The 25,462-nt window shown below is 37.5% G+C and overlaps 1 protein-coding gene across 3 annotated transcripts in view; it reads right to left on the bottom strand.

The window, feature by feature from the left end:
* Nucleotides 1-23,783, bottom strand: part of LOC117402407 (protein FAM184A-like) — an 86,310-nt gene extending 62,527 nt beyond the window's left edge. For 2 of the 3 annotated variants that reach the window (XM_059024512.1, XM_059024510.1), the window contains exon 1: nt 22,883-23,150. In XM_059024512.1, coding sequence (XP_058880495.1) covers nt 22,883-23,059 — 177 coding nt within the window. In that variant the 5' untranslated portion in view covers nt 23,060-23,150. Of the gene's footprint in view, nt 1-22,882; nt 23,151-23,469 lie in introns of those variants that run through there. The other variant, XM_034003505.3, reaches the window with a different exon arrangement.
* Between the last annotated feature and the right edge of the window lie 1,679 nt (nt 23,784-25,462).

The raw sequence follows: 25,462 nt of genomic DNA, 5'->3' as shown, positions 1-25,462 counted from the left end.
ACGGTTTCTCCCATCTCAGCTGTGGATCTCTCCAGCTCCTTCAGAGTTACCATTGGCCTCTTGGTTGCTTCTCTGACTAATGCCCTCCTTACCTGGTAACTGAGTTTTGGTGGACGGCCTTCTCTAGGCAGAGTCGCGGTTGTGCCATATTCTTTCCATTTTTTAATAATGGATATAACGGTGCTCCGGGGGATGTTCAAAGTTTGGGATATTTTTTTGTAACCTAACCCTGATTGGTGCTTCTCCAGAACTTTATCCCGGACTTGTTTTGATAGCTCCTTGGTCTTCATGATGCTGCTTGTTTAGATATGCTCTCTAACAAACTCTGGGGCCTTCCAGAAACAGGTGTATTTAATCTGAGATCATGTGACACTTTAATTGCACACAGGTGGACTCCATTCAACTAATTATGTGACTTCTGAAGGAAATTGGTTGCACCAGAGCTTATTTAGGGGTGTCACAGCAAAGGGGGTGAATACTTATGCAATCAAGACTTTTCAGTTCTCTATTTGTAAATAATTCTGAAAAATATGTAGATTTTGACAAAAAATCCTAATTAAATCCATTTTAATTCCAGGTTGTAACACTACAAAATGTGGAAAAGTCCAAGGGGGGTGAATACTTATGCAAGGCACTGTGTATATATATATATATATATATATATATATATATATATATATATATATATATATATATATATATATATATATATACACACATATAGTGACAAAGCAGTATATATGGTCATAAAATGTAAAGTACTGTATATTGTTGGTAACTTAAAACCTAAGTTGTGCTCCGCTTGTACTCTTAAAAACTGCTTTTACATGCGGATTCTGCAGAACATTCTTCATTAAACTTAAATATATTTAGTAACAGGTAGGCGAACTGTAATTTTATAGCAGTGTGTGGTTATCAGGAAATGTAAGCACATTCATATGGTGACTGAAATAACATTACTTGCGTTCAAAATTAAATGGGGTGAAAGTAAGCCTCTGTGTTACCATGGCAATCACCAACAGTAGTTACTATGCGGTGGCTAATCTAGTTGAAGGGAGGACATTATGTGCCTACCACACAGAGGTAAAATTAAACACTACAGTAATATTAAACCCAGTCGTTCTGCATTGAATACTGTGTTTGTTAGATGTCTTGCTTATAAAAACCTTTTGGACCATTACCTGTTCAGGGATACCAAAATATTTAGTACCGGACAAAATAATATTTGACAAAATCAGGGTTGCAAGTCAAAGTCTGTGTGATTGGGGTTACGCTATTTTATCAAACTGTCTTTACTCCAAATATTTTGCGCTGTTTTTTATCTGATTTACTTTTCAGTATGATTTGCAGAGATCAAAGCCTATCAACACAAACATAATGGAATCTTTTGTAATGAGCATGAAAACACTTATCAAAATGAATGCATTTCAGAGTTTTTAAGTTTATCCAGAAAATGTGTATTCTGATGTTTTGGTATTCAAATGGGTGATGTGCATGAACAGGCAGAACATCACAGCAGCTGGTACAGGACTGAGGTGTGGCATTACGACAATGAAGAGTTTGAAGAGCAACTTGGTATCAGTATGCCATACCAAAGTTATCTTAACTAATGTATTCTTCTTCTTGTCTAGATCCACTTTCTCTTTTCAGTCATAACATTCTGGTGATTTTTTTTAAGAGGTTTAAAGCACAAGGTACTTTAGCTTCAATAGAGCTCCCAGAATCATGTCTACATGATGTATTGTACACCAGAGTATAACCATTAACCTGTCCTTCTGCAACCCTCTTGCCCAAGTAATTTAAAGAACAAGACAAATACATACGGGAGTGTAACTGATGTTTACTAACTTCCTCTGTAAGTCACAGTGAAGTGCAGGGTTTACCATGCTGGCAATAACTTTGTAATTAAAGACAACAATGAAATTAAATGCCCAGCAAATGATGTTCTACAGACATGATATTAAATAAAGTAAGTAAAAGGACGACCACGGAATTGAATTTTTAGATTAATTTTCATGGCTGCTAATCTAATTTGAATTACTAGATACAGAGATTATGTTGTCATACGCATCATACACATGGGAGGGGTCATACGCAAAAAGCACTCATTATCATATAATAGACGTACCCTCCCCCCCCCCCCCCCCCCCCAACCCAACCCCAACTCAACCCCAACTCAACACCACACGATCATCAGGACAGTAAAAATAGACAAAGTGAAGCGTTAGTGATCAACAGATGTCTCAGCCGCACGAAAAGCACAACGTGTGGTTTTCACTAACTCTACTGTGCAGAATAAATGATTTTTTTTCTATGGGTAAATATCCGGACTTTCTTCCTATGCATCGGGACGCGGGACATTTGCTAGGAAATCGGGGCTGTTCCGACCATATAGGGACTGTTGGCATGTATGATCTCCCTATATAATTAAATCATTTTGTTTCATATAGAGTCAAATGAAGCCTGCTGAATAATGCTACGTTAATATAATTACATACTGCTTTGTAGTTTTCCATACTTAATGAAAAACTGACAATTTAAAAATGTGACATTTCGAAATCCAACAGGAAATACTGTACTATTATTATGGCTTCTGGTAGACTTTTGCAATATCGTTCTGTAGTTTCTTTGATTACATGATGTTAAAACATCTACATTATGTTAATCTATTTTTTATGTCTCAATAAAAAAAAAAAAAAAAAAATGTAGGCGATGTAAAATTTCTGGCCATAGCTGTACCTGAAACTCCTTGAGCAGACCGGACTGTTCGACCGAACAAGCAGAACACGTAGGTAGAACGGTTTCGCCAAATCAGGTTGTGCAGTTGTGTTCGGGCTCTCGAAATTACCTCTTTAGTATCGCATGTTCCCGCAGAGCAATCACATGACCTTAACACTGACCTATTCCCAGAGCACTCGCTCTGCGTCTCGCCTGCAGATAGACAATCTGTCAGCTGTGATTTACGAATTTGTGTTTTAAATGACTGCATTTCTTTCTTGTTCTCTATATTATATCTTGCTATGGTAATTTGGAGGAAAAAAAAATAACTACCGGTACCCAACATCAGAACTACTATTAATTCTGCCAAGAATTAACAAGCAACCAGTAGACCCTTAAACTTAACAGTATTGTAGCAACAGCACAGCCAAACAGACAGCGAAAATAAACCCATTAAACTTCTCGGAGCCATTTCTTTCTGACAGCAGCCGCTTATGTCTTTCAAACAGTTGCTTATGCTTGGGAAGCAGTCAGCAAGAAAGCCTGAAATGGATTTCCGCATACAGGCGTACACAGGAGGTCACATGAAAGGGACACAACTCAGTATAGTGTTCAGTCCTTCAGTCCCCGGGTCCATGTTTTCCAGTTCTCCACAACGGGAACTAAAAATGCAGAGTATCACCCCTCCAACATTCTGAAGCTTGCACCTCACAAAACAGAGTTGTATTACTTGCATGATTTAAAAAATACATATATAATCTGCAGTGGGGCTGCCCATGTCAGATGGACAGCTGATGGACCCGAGAGTCCCGACAAGCCACGCGTGAGTAAAGGGTCAGAAGACATGGAAAGATCGATGCAGGAACTGAATGCAACCAAGAAAAAAGAAACAAAAAAATATGAATTACTGAAATGTTTACTTTGCAAAGTCTTGCTTGTGGTTTTCTTCTGATGGCCTTCATCTGGTATAGGCTATACTGTACAGTTCCTAAATCAACTGTAGTACAGTATGACTGTAGATGATCTGCAGCACCAAAATAATTTTTTTTTTTTTAAATCACCCAGACATAACAAGTATATTTTAAAAAGATTGTTATAAATTATTTAAACCCACTGTGTAGTGCACAGTAATTCAAGGGTCCATAATTAATATACATCTGTAGTGCCATATAAACTGGAAAGGGTACTTAAGCTATAACTACAGGGCCATCAGGCTTGATGAGAGCTGTGTAATAATCTGTCAACCTTGTTGAACACCTGAATGCCTCACTAGCAGTCTATGACTGAACTGTACGATTCAGTACACTCAATTGACCTGAGGATCCTGATCTGAATTAGAAAAGCAAGGTCACACAAAACCGTCTGTTTTTTCAAGACAATGCTAAGAGAAGAACAGTTCTCCCCTCAGGAGGCCTAACAGTACAGTATCCTTCTGAGTAACAGAATAACATGAAATTAAATGAAACTGCTACTGGTCGTACCTGTTACGCCCTCAAAAACGGTCGCTCAGTGCTGCCGGACGTACCAGGTACGTCCTTATTAAAAACAGTTACATATGTGGTCAAAATGTAAAAAAAAATAATAATAATAATAAAATTTAAACAACACACACCTTAAGTAAACAGTTGTAGCAACACATGGGAACATGTAACACAATAAAATAAAAAGGTCCTTATGTGCCCTTTAAGCACTTTTAAAACGCAAATGGCTTTCTGATCTTTACTTCAACAATGTGTTTAATTTAAAAGCAAATGCATGCACCCATTTATTTAATGCAGCATTTGGTTATGGATGCGACATTTACACATAGATGTAACTTTGTAGTCCGGCGTTATGGATGTGACAGTGTCAAAACTGTAGTCAAGTAGCCTAATTCATTTAAATAATGTCTAAAAAAACGTTATTATTATTATTATTATTATTATTATTATTATTATTATTATTAATTTCTTAGCAGACACCCTTATCCAGGGCGACTTACAGTCGTAAACATAAATACATTTCAAGAATGTCAATGGTACAGTGTAACATAATTTGTCATTTGAAACTCAAACAAATTAAAATCGAGACTGAATTATGATTTAAGTCAATTTCAGCTGCACCCTGTATTTACAGAATGAAGAGGTCTCTAAATTCCTCTTACTTTATACTTATAGCCTCCTACTGTACTATAACAGCTAGTCCAAACTGAAAGTGAAAATACTAATAATAAAAATAAAAAGAATAATAATCACGGGCCTCGGGTAAAATCATACAAATACTTATTTATTTACGCTCTCTTACATGTTGCTTAGCCATATATATTGCATGGGCAAGTGCCTCAGTGATGATAATTATGATTATAATAATTATTATTTACCGTTCTCTTAAAGACACCAATACCTACTTGTTACAGTACATGCTCAATAATCTCACCAATATACACTGCCAGTATCAGAAATGTTGTTGCAAAAAAATAAATTACAAATTAAGTTAACCCACAAAAAATAAAACAAATAAATAACAAGAACAGTATGATCAGACACTGTAATACCAGCAAGGTAGTGAAACTCTAACATTTCCACCTGATAAAACAGACATGCATCATACAGTAACAATTAGAATTATAATACACCAAATGAATTCACCACTAGACATATACGCATAATGTAAAAGCATGTGCTTGGGTTTCTGAAAATACATACTATACTATATTGCCTAAGAATGTATACACATGTATAAACACAGAGAAGCTAGTAAGGGACCATTTCATTGTCATTTAAAAATATAAAACCAAAACACCATGCATGCATATCATCTGAGATACTGTCATCTGTTACATTTCGGATTGCATTAGACTATGATTTTTCACTTACTGTGCACCTATTGCGCGATTAAGAGCATCCTCTGTATGTGCCTGCACTGGTTTTCATATAAAGTAATGTCTGCAGATGACGGAATACATTATTTTAGTTCATTAAAAGTATAATGTAAATATGAACTAGCCTATTGTACAGCTCACCATCAGAGAATTACCTCAATAGCAATTCTCAGTTTTGTAAGCCATAACCCTGGGGAGCAGAAAGCAGAAAGCAAATTATGCACATGAATGCACATGCCTTGAAATATCACACTTGTATCTGACCTCTGCTGTTAAACTCAGCTTCAGATGTGCCGGCAAACTCAGTTTTGTATTCAGTACAGCACAGTATGCACATCCATTTCTTGATTTGAACGAATTTATGCATATATATTTTTTACATTTTCATTTTCAATTTGACTAGCATCAGATTTGAAGAAGTCGTCTACTGTGGTAAACTGCCTCATTTGGCCACCAAAAAATTAAAAAAAACAAGGGAAACAAAACAATACAAATACAAATACTAAAAAAATATTAACATTCCATAAGAGAGCACTTTTAACTATCCATGTATTATTTGCTAAACATTTTTTGACTGCTTATATATTTATATACATATTATCAACATACATATATTAAATATACATGGTTTCATACAGAAGGTTAGCTTCGGCAATTCTGATCCTTATGGGCGTGATAACGCAGGTAACTCAGAAAAGCATGCAAATGTCACCTTTTTCACCAACTCGAGTTGTCCATCAACTCAAGTTCTGGGACAATTCATGCCAATTCAAGCCCACTGGAGTCGACTCGAGTTGGCTGTCCATGGAAACGAGGTATAATTTGAAACGAATAAGTCACATAAAAAAAAAAAAAACACTGAATGAAGAGGTCTCTAAACCCCTCGTATTATTATTATTATTATTATTATTATTACAATTTGGTCAAAAAAACTTGCCAGGGCTACTTTCAGCAGATTACTTGGTACGGTCTTTAGCTATAGTAGAAAGTTGCGTCAGGTTACGTCACAAACGGGATCTTCAATGCTGAAGTTTCGTGAAAATATGGTACAGCTTTCGAAATTGTTGCCATACAAAAAAAACACAACCTTAGTCTGTAGTCAATTTTTGCAGTTTTTTAACGTGAGAAGGTGATTTAACTGTCAAAAATACTTGTATGCGTAGAAAAAGTTGTACCTGTAAGATTTGTACACTTGTAAAAAAGATTTGAACCTGTAAAAAATTTGTAGGTTTGTAAAAAATACATTTGTATCCAAATGTAATGTACAACTCAAAAATACGTGTACAACTTATTTTTGACAGTTATTTCACCCTCACAAAAAAAACAAAAACTTGTATGCGAAGCTCAGGCAGCCACAGCCAAATGCCGCTGTGATCGAGGAGTATTTAAATACATGCGCAGGTTGTTATCAACACGTAACTGTACAGTAATTGTGTTCTACTGTAGGTCATATTGAGAATATAAAATTAGATGCTAATGTTTTACGTTGCAGTATTCAAAATGTGGTTCTTTGCATCAAAAAAGCAATGAAACAATTTTGTTTAGGATACTTAATCCAATAGTTTTTATAACTACAGTAGTCGTGTCGGAAACTGCTCTTTGCCTTTCCCTGAATTCTCCTTTAACATTTTCTCACTCATTAAATATACATCTGTCCAATAGGCTGCCCTATAGAAACGCATTGCCATCAACCTCAGAAATGTGCTCAGAAATTTCAATTTGCCCTTTTAATACAGTATGTTAATAGCATAAGACATTTCTTTCCCTTAGGTTTTGGAACCTTTTCGATTGTTTTCTTACCACGACCTTTGAATAAAAGGGTTCTTTGGTTCCCAAACTTTTTTCACAAACTTACAGACGTGCTCAAATTTGTTGGTAGCCCTCCACAAAAAACGAAGAATGCACAATTTTCTCTGAAATAACTTGAAACTGACAAAAGTAATTGGCATCCACCATTGTTTATTCCATATTTAATAGAAATCAGACTTTGCTTTTGATTTTTTATTCAACATAATATTGTAAATAAGAAAACATATGAAAAATGAGGGCAGCAGTGTGGAGTAGTGGTTAGGGCTCTGGACTCTTGACCGGAGGGTTGTGGGTTCAATCCCCAGTGGGTTCAATCCCCAGTGGGGGACACTGCTGTTGTACCCTTGAGCAAGGTACTTTACCTAGATTGCTCCAGTAAAAACCCAACTGTATAAATGGGTAATTGTATGTAAAAATGTGATATCTGTATAATGTGAAATAATGTATAATGTGATATCTTGTAACAATTGTAAGTCGCCCTGGATAAGGGCGTCTGCTAAGAAATAAATAATAACAATAATAATAAAATGGCATGGACAAAAATGATGGGACCGCTAACCTAATATTTTGTTGCACAACCTTTAGAGGTAATCACTGCAATCAAACGTTTTCTGTAGCTCTCAATGAGACTTCTGCACCTGTTAACAGGTAGTTTGGCCCACTCTTCCTGAGCAAACTGCTCCAGCTGTCTCACGTTTGATGGGTGCCTTCTCCAGACTGCAAGTTTCAGCTCTTTCCATAGATGTTCGATAGGATTCAGATCAGGACTCATAGAAGGCCACTTCAGAATAGTCCAATGTTTTGTTCTTATCCATTCTTGGGTGCTTTTAGCTGTGTGTTTTGGGTCATTATCCTGTTGGAGGACCCATGACCTGCGACTGAGACAGAGCTTTCTGACACTGGGCAGTACGTTTCGCTCCAGAATGCCTTGATAATCTTGAGATTTCATTGTGCCCTGCACAGATTCAAGGCACCCTGTGCCAGGCACAGCAAAGCAGCCCCAAAACATAACCGAGCCTCCTCCATGTTTCACTGTAGGTATGGTGTTCTTTTCTTTGAAAGCTTCATTTTTTCATCTGTGAACATAGAGCTGATGTGACTTGCCAAAAAGCTCCAGTTTTGACTCATCTGTCCAAAGGACATTCTCCCAGAAGGAGTGTGGCTTGTCAATATGCATTTTAGCAAATTCCAGTCTGGCTTTTTTATGTTTTTCTGTCAAAAGTGGAGTCCTCCTGGGTCTTCTTCCATGGAGCCCACTTTCGCTCAAAAAGCGACGGATGGTGCGATCAGAAACTGACGTACCTTCACCTTGGAGTTCAGCTTGTATCTCTTTGGCAGTTATCCTTGGTTCTTTTTCTACCATTCGCACTATCCTTCTGTTCAATCTGGGGTCGATTTTCCTCTTGCGGCCGCGCCCAGGGAGGTTGGCTACAGTTCCATGGACCTTAAATTTCTTAATAATATTTGCAACTGTTGTCAGAGGAACATCAAGCTGCTTGGAGATGGTCTTGTAGCCTTTACCTTTACCATGCTTGTCTATTATTTTCTTTCTGATCTCCTCAGACAACTCTCTCCTTTGCTTTCTCTGGTCCATGTTCAGTGTGGTGCACAACAATGGTACCAAACAGCACAGTGACTACTTTTCTCCATTTAAATAGGCTGAAGGACTGATTACAAGATTGGAGATATGTGTGATACTAATTAAAGAAACGACTTAGTTTGAAATATCACTATAATCCAATTATTTATTATCTTTTCTAAGGGGTACCAACAAATGTGTCCAGGCCATTTTAGAATATCTTTGTAGAATAAACAATAATTCATCTCTTTTCACAGCTTCTTGGCTTTATTCTATGACATACCAAAGGCATGCAAGTATACATGATAAAATAGCTTTTAATTTCATCACTTTTCAGGAGGAATGAAGCATTATTTCAATGAGCTGTAAGGGTACCAACAAATTTGAGCACGTCTGTATGTTTGATTTGTCCTACAGTACAGTAGACTCAGAACTGATTATTCTGGAGGGCTGGGGGCTCTGACCTTCCGACGCCATGGTGTCGCTTGCCAATAAACTAGTAGAGGAAGGGTTTTCAATGAAAGTTGAATTTGTTGAGGTGTCCCCACCTAGTAACTTCTGTAAAAAAAAAAAAAGTAATAATATCAAATGTTCCTCCTTTTTTGAAAAATTAGACACTGGAGAAAGAACTGGCCCGGTATGGTAAACTAGTGTCTCCCATTAAAACTATTCCTCTGGGTTGTAAGAATGTCAGTATTAAACATGTCCTGTCTGTTTGGAGACAGGCGTTCTTACTGCTCAACAACCCAGGACAATTGATTGATGTCGCCTGGAGCTTCAATGTTGAGGGCACCGGTTGTGTTGCTTTGGCTGTGAAGAACAGGGGCATCAAAGAAAAGCCTGCCCAAGAAAGGAGGCAAGACCTGAGGCAGGGCAACACCAGTGTTCTGCTGGCAGGGGGGGGATGCTGGAGGTGAGTGGGAGGAAGAGCTGGCTCCCATACCACAGTGGCAGTCGAAGAAATCGGACACCGGGGAGGAGACGACTCAGCCACCGCAGGAGACCGGGACAGAGTCACCAACACCACGGCTGCAGGCAAAGAGACCCAGCCACAGCCTGTCAGAAAGCATGATTGCTACGGAAAATGGTGAAGAACCATTTAAAATTGAAGTAAATAAGAAAAAGAAGAACGAACAATAAGAAGCTGCAGAGCTGATGGTGGAAGGGAGACTGAGCAGAGCGCCGGTCTAGCACTGGAAGGAAACCTCCTGTCTCAAGCTGGAGCGGCTGTCCCTCCCTGCATGGATGGAGAGGGGAGCAGTGCTGAGTGGGCTCCAGAGTGGGCTCAGAACCCATCGCTGTGCAGGTTTCCCCTCTATCTGAATCCCAAATGCCAGAGGCAGCAGTGGCAGCTGTGGCTATGGTGAGAGGGGAGGAGGAAGGGGCAGAGAGGGGTGCTATGGACTCAAAGAGAGCCATGTAGGTGCTTACAGACAGGGAGGATCGAGCGGACGGAGAAGACGCTGCAGAAGAGATGGTAGGGGAGCTGCCCGACTCCACGCTTATCTCCGAAATCCCCCATAGTCAACACGTCACCAGAAAAAGTGTATTCCTTTGAACAAATCAAGCAGTTCATGGAAGAAACAAAACAGAGGTGGACACAGGGTGGGGGGGGGGGGGGGGTAAATTGAAAACTTCTTCCCTGGTTTATGTTTATTTCTCCACTCCGCATACATAGTTACAAAGAAAGAAACTTCAGAACAATTCAATTTTATTACTGCTTGTACTCTGTCGGTACAAATTTTCTTATCCATAATGGAGAAGTGCGTTTTCATATCTTTTAACCTGAATGGCTGTAGGCAGTCTTTTAAAAGGGCACAGCTATTACAGCAGAAGCGAGCAGTGGTGGTGTTTTTACAAGAAACGCATTCTGACAAGAATGAGGCGGCGAGGCTGGTGGAGTGGAGGGGGCTGGGTGTGCTAAGCCACAGCTTCAGCACTAGCACAGGGATGGCAGTGCTACTCAAGCCCAGCATAAACAGTTTTTATTAGACATCGAAGAGATAGAGAGGGAGGTTTTTGAAAGTTTTTGGGCAATGCAGTATATGGAGCGAGGTAACCAGTGGAGTACCACAGGGATCAGCATTAGGTCCTCTGCTCTTCCTAATCTACATTAATGGCTTAAGATTCTGGTGTAGTAAGCAAACATGTTAAATTTGCAGACGACACAAAAATAGGAGGCGTGGCAAACACTGTTGCAGCAGCCAAGGTCATTGAAAATGATCTAGACAGCATTCAGAACTGGGCAGACACATGGCAAATTACATTTAACAAAGAAAAGTGTAAGGTACTGCACACAGGCAATAAAAATGTGCATTATAAATACCATATGGGAGATACTGAAATGGAAGAAGGAATCTATGAAAAAGATCTAGGAGTTTATGTTGACTTAGAAATGTCTTCATCTAGACAATGTGGGGGAGCTATAAAAAGGTCAACAAAATGCTCAGATACAGACGTGCTCAAATTTGTTGGTACCCTTACAGCTCATTGAAATAATGCTTCATTCCTCCTGAAAAGTGATGAAATTAAAAGCTATTTTATCATGTATACTTGCATGCCTTTGGTATGTCATAGAATAAAGCCAAGAAGCTGTGAAAAGAGATGAATTATTGTTTATTCTACAAAGATATTCTAAAATGGCCTGGACACATTTGTTGGTACCCCTTAGAAAAGATAATAAATAATTGGATTATAGTGATATTTCAAACTAATTAGTTTCTTTAATTAGTATCACACATGTCTCCAATCTTGTAATCAGTCCTTCAGCCTATTTAAATGGAGAAAAGTAGTCACTGTGAGGTTTGGTATCATTGTGTGCACCACACTGAACATGGACCAGAGAAAGCAAAGGAGAGAGTTGTCTGAGGAGATCAGAAAGAAAATAATAGACAAGCATGGTAAAGGTAAAGGCTACAAGACCATCTCCAAGCAGCTTGATGTTCATGTGACAACAGTTGCAAATATTATTAAGAAGTTTAAGGTCCATGGAACTGTAGCCAACCTCCCTGGGCGCGGCTGCAAGAGGAAAATCGACCCCAGATTGAACAGAAGGATAGTGCGAATGGTAGAAAAAGAACCAAGGATAACAGCCAAAGAGATACAAGCTGAACTCCAAGGTGAAGGTACGTCAGTTTCTGATCGCACCATCCGTCGCTTTTTGAGCGAAAGTGGGCTCCATGGAAGAAGACCCAGGAGGACTCCACTTTTGAAAGAAAAACATAAAAAAGCCAGACTGGAATTTGCTAAAATGCATATTGACAAGCCACAATCCTTCTGGGAGAATGTCCTTTGGACAGATGAGTCAAAACTGGAGCTTTTTGGCAAGTCACATCAGCTCTATGTTCACAGATGAAAAAATGAAGCTTTCAAAGAAAAGAACACCATACCTACAGTGAAACATGGAGGAGGCTCGGTTATGTTTTGGGGCTGCTTTGCTGCGCCTGGCACAGGGTGCCTTGAATCTGTGCAGGGCACAATGAAATCTCAAGACTATCAAGGCATTCTGGAGCGAAACGTACTGCCCAGTGTCAGAAAGCTCTGTCTCAGTCGCAGGCCATGGGTCCTCCAACAGGATAATGACCCAAAACACACAGCTAAAAGCACCCAAGAATGGATAAGAACAAAACATTGGACTATTCTGAAGTGGCCTTCTATGAGTCCTGATCTGAATCCTATCGAACATCTATGGAAAGAGCTGAAACTTGCAGTCTGGAGAAGGCACCCATCAAACCTGAGACAGCTGGAGCAGTTTGCTCAGGAAGAGTGGGCCAAACTACCTGTTAACAGGTGCAGAAGTCTCATTGAGAGCTACAGAAAACATTTGATTGCAGTGATTGCCTCTAAAGGTTGTGCAACAAAACATTAGGTTAGCGGTCCCATCATTTTTGTCCATGCCATTTTCATTTGTTTTATTATTTACAATATTATGTTGATTAAAAAATCAAAAGCAAAGTCTGATTTCTATTAAATATGGAATAAACAATGGTGGATGCCAATTACTTTTGTCAGTTTCAAGTTATTTCAGAGAAAATTCTGCATTCTTTGATTTTTGTGGAGGGGTACCAACAAATTTGAGCACGTCTGTATATAGTGAAAAGTGTTGAATTTAAATCAAGGGAAGTAATGTTAAAACTTTACAATGCATTAGTAAGACCTCATCTAGAATATTGTGTTCAGTTCTGGTCACCTTGCTACAAAAAGGATATTGCTGCTCTGGAAAGTGCAAAGAAGAACCACCAGAATTAATTCAGGGTTAAAAGGCATGTCATATGCAGACAGGCTAAAAGAATTGAATCTATTTAGTCTTGAACAAAGAAGACTGTGTGGTGATCTGATTCAAGCATTCAAAATTCTAAAAGGTATTGACAATGTCAACCCAAGGGACTTTTTCGACCTGAAAAAAGAAACAAGGACCAGGGGTCACAAATGGAGATTAGATAAAGGGGCATTCAGAACAGAAAATAGGAGGCACTTTTTTACAGAGAATTGTGGGGGGTCTGGAAAAAACTCCCCAGTAATGTTGTTGAAGCTGACACCCTGGGATCCTTCAAGAAGCTGCTTGATGAGATTCTGGGATCAACAAGCTACTAACAACCAAATGAGTAAGATGGGCCGAATGGCCTCCTCTCGTTTGTATACTTTCTTATATGGTTTTATTAATATGTATACTATTAAATCGGGTGAGGAAACAAATAAAATGTTTTGATAAAATTAAAGCAAGCTCTTTTTAGTATTAATAATGACAATGTGGTGGTGGTGGTGGGAGGGGATCTGAATTACACAATTGATTTTAATATGGACAGGAATAATGAGGAACCCCATCCCCAATCCACAAGGGAGCTGGCTGCAGTTTTAGAGTACACTGACCTGATTGGCACCTGGAGATGTCTGCACCCTAATGCACGACAGTACACTTGGTCTCACTCCTGCTCAGAGTGCATGTATAGAGCGAGGCTGGACCATTTTTACACTTTACAGACTCATCTTGATAAATTCATTAAAGCCAGCATCACCCCTAGCAATCTCTTTGACCATCACTGCCTAATAGTCACAACATTGCTTCCCTCAGAGCAACACAGCACCTCTTATTGGCATTTCAATATCAAATTATTGCAAGACACAAAATGTAATGAACAATTCCATCAGTTCTGGGACATTTGGAAAAATGAGAAAAAAACATTATAAAAACCTGAGGCAGTGGTGAAACATTGGCAAAATACAAATTAAAATATTTTGAGCAGTACACACTTAATGTAACCAGGTCACTGAAAAAAAACTGAGCTGTGTGCGCTCTCATTTTGTGGAGCTGAGGGACACCACCTCAGTCACTGTCACATAGCTCTCCAGAGGCAAGACTCCAGATCGACGGACTGCTCGCTGAATTCTTCGCTGAATATAATGAGGGAGGACTTGCTCCAGGTACTGAGAGACAGCCTCAGACCAGGGCTTGAATTTCATTTCTGTGTGCTGGGAGGATTTCCCCCCCTATGCTCCAGCCAGGGTGGGAAGTTCCAATATTTTAGGAAATCGCAAAAAAGGCACTTTTGCGTATAACAAACTTAAATACATATTTTCTACTGCATCATCATTCACACTGGTGTTGCTTCAGGTAAGTAATTTGTATTGCATATACTGCATAGCAAGTATTAGTGCAAATGACTTAAAGCTGCTCAACAAAACCTCTGCATGTATCTACTATTATATTTATCTGCACTGTCCATTGGATTTGTCATTGCCTGACGTGAAGCTTCTACTTTGCGTTTCTCTTTCAAGGTTTTGACCACTACTAAACTCCAGCCATGGAGAAGTTTGCCTTTCCCTTCACTGGCATCGCTTGTTTGTGTTGTATTACATTCTGCCTCACATTTTTCATTCAACAACTGTGTTGCTGAATCCAAATCAGTCTGTCTTATATTGTGCAGTTACACAGCGCTTCCTCCAGTTTCACCTGACGAAAATGCAGCCAAAACAAAGCGAACGAGACAAGCAAGGGCAATGTATCAGTTAATCATTAAACAGTTTTAGACACTGTGATGTATATATATTTTTAAATCTGTGATCTTTAGTTGTTTTTGTGTACTTTCATTTCCAAGTGAACTCTGACATCAGGGCTTCATCGAGCACTATATTCTGCAACTTTTAATATTGTCTTTGGATACCGTTTTAATTCTTTTTTTAATCTTTTGCTAAATTGCATTGCCTTTTACGTTTTATGCAGCTCTGTGCATGGGTAACATTTTTATTTCATTTTGCTGTTGGGTCGTTAAATGGGGAATTTTACATACTGCTACAATACGTACCAGATTTAAAAGTATGTACTGTATTACAGTCCACATGTCGCCTCTTTTAGCAGGTGATATTTTCAGAATCATATCGTTCTGAATTAAAATACTTCTGTTGAAAATATAGTACTGTACCAACAAAACCAACTACAGTACATCTAAATGGAATTCTACTTATTTTAAAACAGAGTTCTTTCAGATATGTATTTTTGACATTGTATCTTTTTTGCGTTCCCTGAAAAACCGGACAAGGGTTGGAATGGGCAAAAATGAAATAATCAGATATGCGTCACACTCGTTTAACCATCACTGAAGTCAAAATGTTATAGAGTTGGGATATGTGAGTGCTGACTGTAATATATTTTAAATAATCAACTTAAAAAAAAAAAATCTCGTCAACATTCGATCCAAGTAGTTTGCGGTTGTAAGGCAAGCTCACTATAAATTGAGATCTCCATGGTCATTTATATATTGGGTCAGTTTTCATTACCTTTAAAAATGACAGAGCTATACTGAAATACAGCACCGGGTATGACACTCAATTCCACTTAATTTTATTAAATGAATAGTCAATTTAGTTGTACAGTATTGTCTTCCAGGATGAAAAACCTGTATGTGTTATTAATTCTTATCTAGCTTGACATATCTAGATCGTTTAGTGCTACTATAACTCAACAGTATTTGCTCGATTTTTAGGTTATAGATTATATTTTCCTCTTAGGTCCCTGTTGGCAAAAGGAAATTATCGACACCTAACAATGTCACAAAGATGTATTGCTTAGGCCTTGTAAAAGCCATAAACATAATTACTTTGAGATTAGTGAAATCCAGAGCTTGTATTATTAAATATTCACAGGGAACGGGTAATTTTAAATACTATAGCCATATGGATACAAAGTTAAGGAAAGCCACCTTTAACAACACATATAGTACATCAAACGGAAAACAGCATTGCCCAGTACTGTCTTACACAGTACGGTTTTCAATGTTGTATCTTTTTACCATAGTGACATTGATTTACTTGATTTTATAAGATTTCAACAATCCATACAGCTGGAAACTCAGTGGATTACTGACCAGGCAATATAAAGGCTTGCTGTCACTTGCCCCTCACCCTTTTTTACCAACCTATGTTATAATAGGTAAGGTATATTCTACGGGTTTAGGGTTATTACAAATACTTTGAAATGTAAAAGAACACTGGGGGTATTTTCTATTCCAATACTCTATGCTTCAATCCACAGACATCATTATTCTGTAATGTTAAGAAATAACATGGTTATAAAAATAGATTGTGTAGCAACATGCTTGGCAGAATGTATAAATCATAAAAATACTGGATACAAATTTGTGGATCAAGAACAGATCAGTGTATGGAAATGGAAATGTACTGTAAATCCTATAATAAATGGCAAGAGAGTTTAATGATCAAAAGTAATATTACCAACATGTTCTTGAAGATTAACTAAATAATAAATAACTAAACAGTACATGCTATACTTAAGCTTGACTATCAACAACTTTCAAACATTGTTTTAATTTGACTTTTTTTGAATGTTTATGGTCAACAGAACCCTTGCTGTATATTAGAAGATCAATACTGTAGGCTTTGTACCTTGATCTTTTGAAATCACACTGCAGATTTTTCTGTGTTTGGCAACTATTAAATTATATTGCAGACATGGGGCAATACATATACATTAGATGAACAGCACACACTACAGGTTTCTCCTGAGTGAAATAAATGCAGCCCTGTATATAAATTCATGGAGTATTCATTTTACAGTGCATAACACATATAATGGATGGCAAAGAAAGTATGTAAGCCTACTTTTCTTAAACCAAGCTCAGGGCCGTAACCAGCCATGAAAAACCTCTGAGGCACTCGCCCATGTACCCACGTATGGTGTCGCTGTAGTCTGCAATTAAAGTAAAAGATTTTGAAGAGCACAGAGGCTATAGATATCAGTGGGACTTTTTTTATATGCATATAAAAGAGGGATGACATTTATTTTATTTTGCGACAAAGCAATGTGTAAAAGAGCCTAAATAAATAATTTTTAGTATGATTTTAACCAAGGCCCGGGTGCCTTCTAACTGGCTACGGCCTTCAAGCTCTACATCTGCTTCACAACTAGATTTGCTTTGGAACTGTACAATTTTGTCATTGGATTTGACCAGATTTGTGTTGTTTCTTAAAACACGTCAATTAGGGAAAACAATTCTCTTTACACATTTTATGTTTTCTGTGCTGCTCTTTGTTTATGGCTATTACAGATAAAGATATATAAACTTAAAAAAAATAAAAAAAGAACCTCATAAAACGCTCTCAGCAACTTAAAAGCAGGCAAAAAAACAAAAAAAAAACCATCAAACAAGAAACACAGAGATTTACGATCCCCAATACCTGTAGTATTTGGCAAAAAATCCATAACTAATCATAAGATCTCTGCCAGGATCCAACAGATCTGCGCTACAGTACAGTAGATGAACATGAATGTACTGGCCTAATCTTATATCAAATCCAAAAGATATTGATGAGCTTATCTGTGAATGATTTTGTAAGTTAACATCAATATTTAAACATCCATTCTAAATAATATGGGTAACAAATCAAGTCTTTTAGAGTAGAGCAAAGTGCTTGATGGATATGGTCCAGTAGGAAATGTAATTAAGGCATGGGCCTTTAGTCGAAGCTAAAATATCTGAATTGTGTATACTGGCCTCATTAGTCCCATAGCAACAAACTCAACAGTTGTGCAAAATACTTAACGATAGACTTTCATGAAATAACACGATACCTCCTCCACTTCTCCAATGTAAAAGAATGCTCTTCTCTGGGATATGGTCTTTCTGTCCTCCTCTGTAGTGTAAGTAAGATTTTCCTTATCCCAGTCTTACTAATACAAATCAGTTAAATATCCATCCATCCATTATTATCAATCCGCTTCTCCTGATGAGGGTCGCGGCTAAATTATATATAAATTGCATTTAGAGATGTAGATTTATACCATTATTTATTCATTTCAGTGTATTATGAACGATGCATGAAAACTACTAGATCGTTATGACCAGCATTATTATCATAATAATAATACTACGAATAATGTAGCTTTTTTCCCGCAGGATGTTTCAAGCTTCCACCCCTGACAGCACGCAACACCAGATTGACCAATTGTGAATTGTTTCACAGTCTATGTTTTACATGTGAATCCTAAGAATAATTTCTGGAAAATAATAACATACTGCACATACGCACACTTAGCCTCAGACACGCGTAAAAGGGCTTTATCTCCTCAACCACAGCAGCTACAGCGCTCAAACCAACTTTAATTTAAAGGATGCCAAATGTGAATTGTTTCACAGTCTGTGTTTTACCTGTGAAGCCTAAGAATAATTTGTGAAATACAATAACATATCACATATACACACCACCGTCCCAGCGTCAATTAAAAGTGCTTGATATCCCCAACGGCAGCAGCTAGCATTTTCAAAACAACTTTAATTTAAAGAAGACCATTTGTGAATTGTTTCACAGCTTCTGTTTTACATGTGAATCCTAATAATAATTTGTGAAAAAACAAATGGTTGGCGATATCAAGCCATTTTACGCATGTCAGACTAACGGTGTGCGCATATGCGATATGTTTTGTTTTTCACATATTATTCTTAGGATTCACATGTAAAACAAAAGCTGTGAAGCCATTCACAACTGGTCTTTAAATTAAAGTTGGTTTGAACGCTGTAGCTGCTGATCCAGTAGCATCGTCTGATGCGCCTGGAGTACAGAAGGATGTACCGTCTGATTGCACGCACCGCTGCCAGACAGGATCGGCAATACAGCCACCTTTTGGAAACGCTGGACCACGCTGATCAACAGCACCAAGAGGTGGTTGCGTTGCACGCCGAATTTCTGCACACAATAACAAGCGAACTGCAGGTGCCTACCCCAGCTCCTGCATGAGGTGGGCACCCGTTCAGCTGTGCGATGTCCTGCCGCATCAGCGGTCCGAGAAGTTTGTACAAAGCAATACCCACTCGCTTCTGCAGCGCACAGGTGTACGGACATGTATTGGTGACGGCTCCATGTCCACCCGTACAAGTTCCACCAGTTGGTCAAACGTAGCTTGGATGACCTGAAATGTTTCAATCCATTGTTCGTCAGAGAAAGACTCGTGAAGCACAACCTCCTCCCACCAAACAGAGGGACGATGATGCGCCCGCATTCGTCTTTCCTGCCGATGCACAAATAGAGGTCTGTACATAGGAACAAAGTGGATGAAGGTTTCTGCTGGAAAGAAAGCTCTAGATAAGAAAGCAATAGATGCACGATTACTTTCCTGCAAACCCATTGCATGGGACTGAAGGAGTTCTTCCCATACAAGACTTAATCTAGCCAGTGTCTGTCTGCGTCTTCTCCATTTTTGTCGCAACTACGTTGTAAGTAGGCCTATGATTTTATATACCTTTATAACTAATTAGCAAATACACACAAATTATGTATTTATTATATTAACAGCGTTTGTGTAAGTTTCCACATTTTCTGCATAATGTTTGAAACCAACACATCATGAGTTGTTTTTAATATATTTGTTCCACATTAACGCATATTTGTGATAATTGAACGCATACTACTTTTGTTTAGCACATTAACAGTTACGCAGTTGGCTAAGACTAATATATATGGGTGTGTGAAAGGACATCAGTAGCCTAAGAAGCATAAGAAAAGCAGTAATGGGAATTGGTGAGTGCTGTCGGTTTTTGTACACATAATACACCTACCATTTCTAGAACAACTAATTCTAAACAGTAATAGTAATAACTATTATTATTTTCTTCTTCTTGGCAGCATGAACCGTTTTAACTGCAAGACTTTTGCATTCTAGACAGATGGGGGGGTAACCTTCTCTTCATCTCTGCCTAGCGCGTAAAGCCTCATGTAAACCCCTATGCATTATTTGAACGATATCCTTTATCACGCAGCATCTCTTTTCAGCGCGTTTGGTGATATTTAAATAAACCCTCCCATTATTTTATTATTAATGAGGTTGTTTGCATTTGGACGACTAAATTCTCTCTCTAAATTAAACTCTCATGTAAACGTGGAAGCAGAACTGTCATGACCAAAAAAGCGCGAGAGATCTGTTCTCATGTTTTTCAGTTTTTGCTTGTAAACTGCTCCATTGATAGCCTCAATAATGACTCAACAGAATTACTCTTAACAGAGCGATAGAGTTACTGGGTTCTATGCATGGGTTCTTTGGTTTTTCTTTGAAGGAACCAATTGGTGCTCAATCCTTGTATAGTACTGTATCAGTTTTGATTGTTCAATGTGACCTGTTAAATTCTTGCATAGGTTTACAATTTGCTGTAAATTGTCATGCCGAATCAGGTCCAATTTATATTTAATCACATACTACCACGTGTAAGGTACGTAAATTCATGAGAAATGCTAATGCCTTCATCAGGATTATGTTTCTTTAGCTCAGATCTTCTATTTGGCAATCTGATTTCTCAAGTCCCAAATCGTCAATACCTTGCCTAATTACCTAAAAAGTAAATAAACTCAGAACTGTTTGTGTGTGAGATTTTTGTCTTGCACACTGATCTTTTAATGCTGTCTCTGTCTTTTAATAACAATTTACAGTGTGTAATAACGGCAGCTTCCAATTATTTCAGTATTCACTTAGAAAAAACACCTGAAACCTACCTTTCTAGTGACAGCAAATGGTGCTGCCTGACATGAAGGGTTTTGTATAATGCAAGGTTCAAGCTATTAACCCAACCTTGAACAAACAAGTGTACTGTAGCATGGAATTACGCTATGCCATCTGCATTTTTTTTAAATGCAGTTTTGCTAACGAGCAAGTAATACAATTCTACAGAAATGATAACACGCTGCATAATGAGTCAGTGGGATAAACGTTCAATGCATCCTAAGTGATGAACATAAAGAACTGCAGTTACAGTTTGGGTAGCAAATACAGCAAAATGACTGGTTAATGTTCTATTTAGACCAAAATGGAAGACATTCTGTCATCTAAATATCATGTACCCATTGACACAAGGGTGTGCTACTGTACATGTGAGAATTAAAGTACTGCATAATACAATTGGTTTCTGGATTATTCAGTTATTTTCCCAAAAGTGAAGTATTACAAAAATGGTATCTGCTGTAACTATAGTATAACCTTATTAAAAAGTCTACTGAATGTTGTTTTGTTGAAAGAAGTTGATGGTATTGCAGTTTGACCTTTGGTTACAGACATGTATTCCAAGCATATTTTCACTTTAATCACTTTTCCAGCTTACCTGTACTGTTGTTTGCCAGTATAGTCTGTAGACTGTTTACTGAGTAGCAATTGTTGTATTTTACATGAACATTTTAAAATAGGATGTGCAGTTAAAATGTAAAAATCAGCTACAAAGAATAGACTTACAGAATAATTGTAATAGTCTGCATACTGTAGCTGTTACATTATCAGTAAAATGCACATTAGGTTTTAAAAAGAGGCATCAACTTACTATCAGAAACACGCGTATGAACGGTTACATAATAGTAATTTGGAATTATTTGTTGCTCCAGCTGGCTATGCACAGGAAGAAAAGGGATGACAAATTACTACACCAAGTGTCTTAGATCTTAATAAACTGTAGTTTGTTGTTTTGGTGTACAGTAAATACCGCATTTCATAATGGTTCAACTGAAAAAAAAAAAAGTTTAGTAATTAAACATAAACCTTTTGCAACAGATTAAAAAACATTTTCAATTTAATTGTTTGAGAACAATCTGTTGCAAAATAGCGTGGATGCAGAAAAACCAAGCATTTTTAGCCGATAGCATTCCTAAATACTGTACATTGCAACAGTTATTCACAGAAAAGCACAATTCACAACCACACAGTAATTTAACATTGTGCTTAAACATGGATATGTATGATATAATGTGCTGTATGACATTGTAAAGCCAAAAATTAACTATGAAGAATGGAGGGTAAAAAATGAATAGTCATTCTTACAGGTACAGTACAATGGAGTGCTTCTGGGTTGGAATTTCTGATGATTTTACCTGTAATGCTATTATAAATCATGATCACGCGGTTACTGTAGAACAACTAGAACAAGCCTGGCAGGCAGAAATCCCTGAAAAGACACTATTTCATAGCATCAGATGCATCTTGATGCGCATCCACAAATGTTAAATCCTTCTAAATTTAGATTTTCATTGTAATTTTCACTGCAATGTATTCCACGCCTATCCATAATTCGAGAACATAAAGTAGTTATTTACTAAAAATGTGAAAAATAAATAAATAAGATCTATAATAACATATAAAAGTCAAATTACCTTTAGGTAATGATATAATCCCCCAAAAACAAAGTATTAAAAAAAAATTGAACCCATTCTGTACCTTGTTGCCTTCCTTGGTAGCTTATGCTGTAGTACTGTACAGCATTTCCCATTCTCAAAGTGAACTGTCAGGTCACAACCAGGGGTTAAGGGGTACCTCCATGCATGAACTGAACAATAGTTCTGTTTGCATGTAACTCTGCACTAACATTTAATAATACAAAAAGCATGTACAGATCTATTAAACTTAAATAATAAAAAGCACATAAAGAAAAAAGTACCTTTGTAAGTTGTGCTATTTTCTTGCTCATTTTCAGATGAAGATCTGGGGTGTATTCCAGACTTAACCCCATCTGGTAGGACATTGTTGATGTTGTAGCAGAATTGTATTTCGCAGCTCCGGTGGAAGAATTGCCAGCACTGCTGCAATACTGCTGCCAGCCCGTTCCAGTCGCCATCTTCACAATCCTTCAAATGCAGTTATTATAATAATATATTATATTGGTAGTGTTGTCACAACATATTACCCCCACCCCCCACCCGGAAAAAAAAAACAAAAAAAAAACAAAACAGATAGTATGCGAAGTTCATCAGCAAAAACTCAGAACCATGCCATTGTTTGAAAAGGTAACAGGCAAAATGTTGTTTTACTTTTATGAATGAAATTAAGCAATCTCACTACTTTCAAACCATAGTTTTTTCCCCCATCACGCAGGTCTTTAATTAGATTTTTTTAGATGTTTTTATTTTATTTACTTTTTTATACGATAATATTAATAAATCGTCTTTGCAGATTTTTCACACTACACTGCCAGGCTGTTAGGAATCAGATTCTTCAAATTCCTAGACTACCAGCTGCCCGATTCACCTATATTGTCATGATTGCAAATCCCGCCCCAGACTGACGTTTTCTCTTCTTTAGTTTAAGCACTCTGTTTTTTGTTTCCAGGTGGGTAATAGTAACTCTAATGAACTCGCGTTTCAACAGAACAAGCCCTCTTCGTTGATTCCCGTGCTGTGTATCAGGTTGGCTGGTTGCTGCACTGCTGAAGACTGTTACCATGGATCACTCCAAGTTTACATGACTGTCAATGACGTCAGTTCCGCTCGGCCCTCCCTCTTCGTTGTTGCGGTGGTGGGAGTGCAGCGGTATGATCTGAAGTGAAGCACCTGCAAAAGCAGATGGACTTCTGAAGGGAAGCAGCTGTTTAGCCAGACTCGCTACAATTTATTCCCAAAGGTAATATTATAGGGATTACTCTGAATGAGATCAGTACTTCTTCTAATGCCCATTGCATCATGTGTATAAGCGTGTGCTATGTTTTGGTCTGTGAGGAATTTGAGAGAAGTCTTAAATGTAAGATAGGATTTTAAAAAAAAAATAAGAAAAGAGAAGCCTTCTTGTTATTTAGTTTAGGGAAAGCACAGGGGTTTAATTCAACTCCCAATAATGTAACAGTCAGACCCCAAAACAGGGTTAGGTTTCTTTTCTGTTGTGGTGTGGTTTATTATGTGGGCTTCTAAAGGACAAGGAGCCCAATTTATGTAAAAACAATAAAAGTTTGCACTACTGAACTAAAACTAAAGTTCCTGGGTCTGAATCAGTGCTCGAATTATTGGTGCGTTTACACTGGCCGTTTTTAGGACAGCTTTGGGCCGTCTTATGGAGTGCCATGTGTAAAAAAAAAAAAAAAAAAAAAAAAAAAAAGTTATATATTTTTTTCCAGATTTAATTTAAATCTCGTATTTTTCCCCAGATTTATAAATGTTGTGAAAATAAATATTTTTTTTAATGTGTACATTCAGATATATTTTATAAATCTAGTTACAAGATTTAACATTTAGCTAAATATTTAACTAAATATTAAATCTCTTAACAAGATTTAATATCTAACTAAATCTTAAATCTCTTAACAAGATTTAACATTTACCTAAATATTTAACTGGCCAGCTTAATCTGAAGTTTGTATGCAAATGAGCTCCGCTGCTTTGTGGTTTCACACGATTAGAGTAAAATATAGAAAACATCCACAGAAAAAGGATGGCTGTTTTTTAAAAATGTAGTACTAGAGGTGCAAAACAATTACATCCCAAAATTAGACAAATCTAAATCTAAAACAACATTGCCCAAGTGGTTTAATAGATCAGTTAAAAACAATATTCAGAGATCTCATCCCGCCCAGGGGATTTGTTTATTTTAAGAGCTCCTAGTCCCTTTAACACTTCTGCCTCTGTTATGCTAAAGTTATTTAAAACTAGATAGGAACAGGTTGACATGTAGGGCATGTTGCCCGTATCCTCCTTTGTAAAAACTTGTGAAAAGTAATAATTTTAATATATTTGCTATTTTTTTTATCTTTGTCTATGATTTTGCCATTTGTATCTCTTAGACATTTTACCTACTCTTTGGATGTTCTCTTGCTGTTATAATATTGGAAAAACTTTTTGGAATTGGTTTTAGCCCCCTTAGCAATGCTCATTTCTGTCTCTCTCTTGGCCTTTCTAACTTCCTTTTTGACTTGCATTTGCAGATCCAAGTACTCTTTCTGTGTACTTTGTTCTTGGTCTGTAAATTGCCTTTTTTGTTTGAATATTGTTTTTAATTGATCTATTAAACCACTTGGGCAATGTTGTTTTAGATTTAGATTTGTCTACTTTTGGGATGTAATTGTTTTGCGCCTCTAGTACTATATTTTTAAAAAACAGCCATCCTTTTTCTGTGGATGTTTTCTCTATTTTACTCTAATCTACTTCTGTTAGTCTCTATTTCATACCTTCATAGTTTTGCCTTTCTAAAATTGTAAACCTTAGCTTTAGTCATTACTTTGGGGGGTTTAAAAAGCACTTCAAATGAGACCATG

Source organism: Acipenser ruthenus, chromosome 5 (genome assembly GCF_902713425.1).
Source record: "Acipenser ruthenus chromosome 5, fAciRut3.2 maternal haplotype, whole genome shotgun sequence".
In the NCBI taxonomy this organism is placed as follows: Eukaryota; Metazoa; Chordata; class Actinopteri; order Acipenseriformes; family Acipenseridae; genus Acipenser; species Acipenser ruthenus.
Note: the sequence above shows the minus strand (reverse complement) of the source record. Positions and strands in the feature narration are given on the sequence as shown.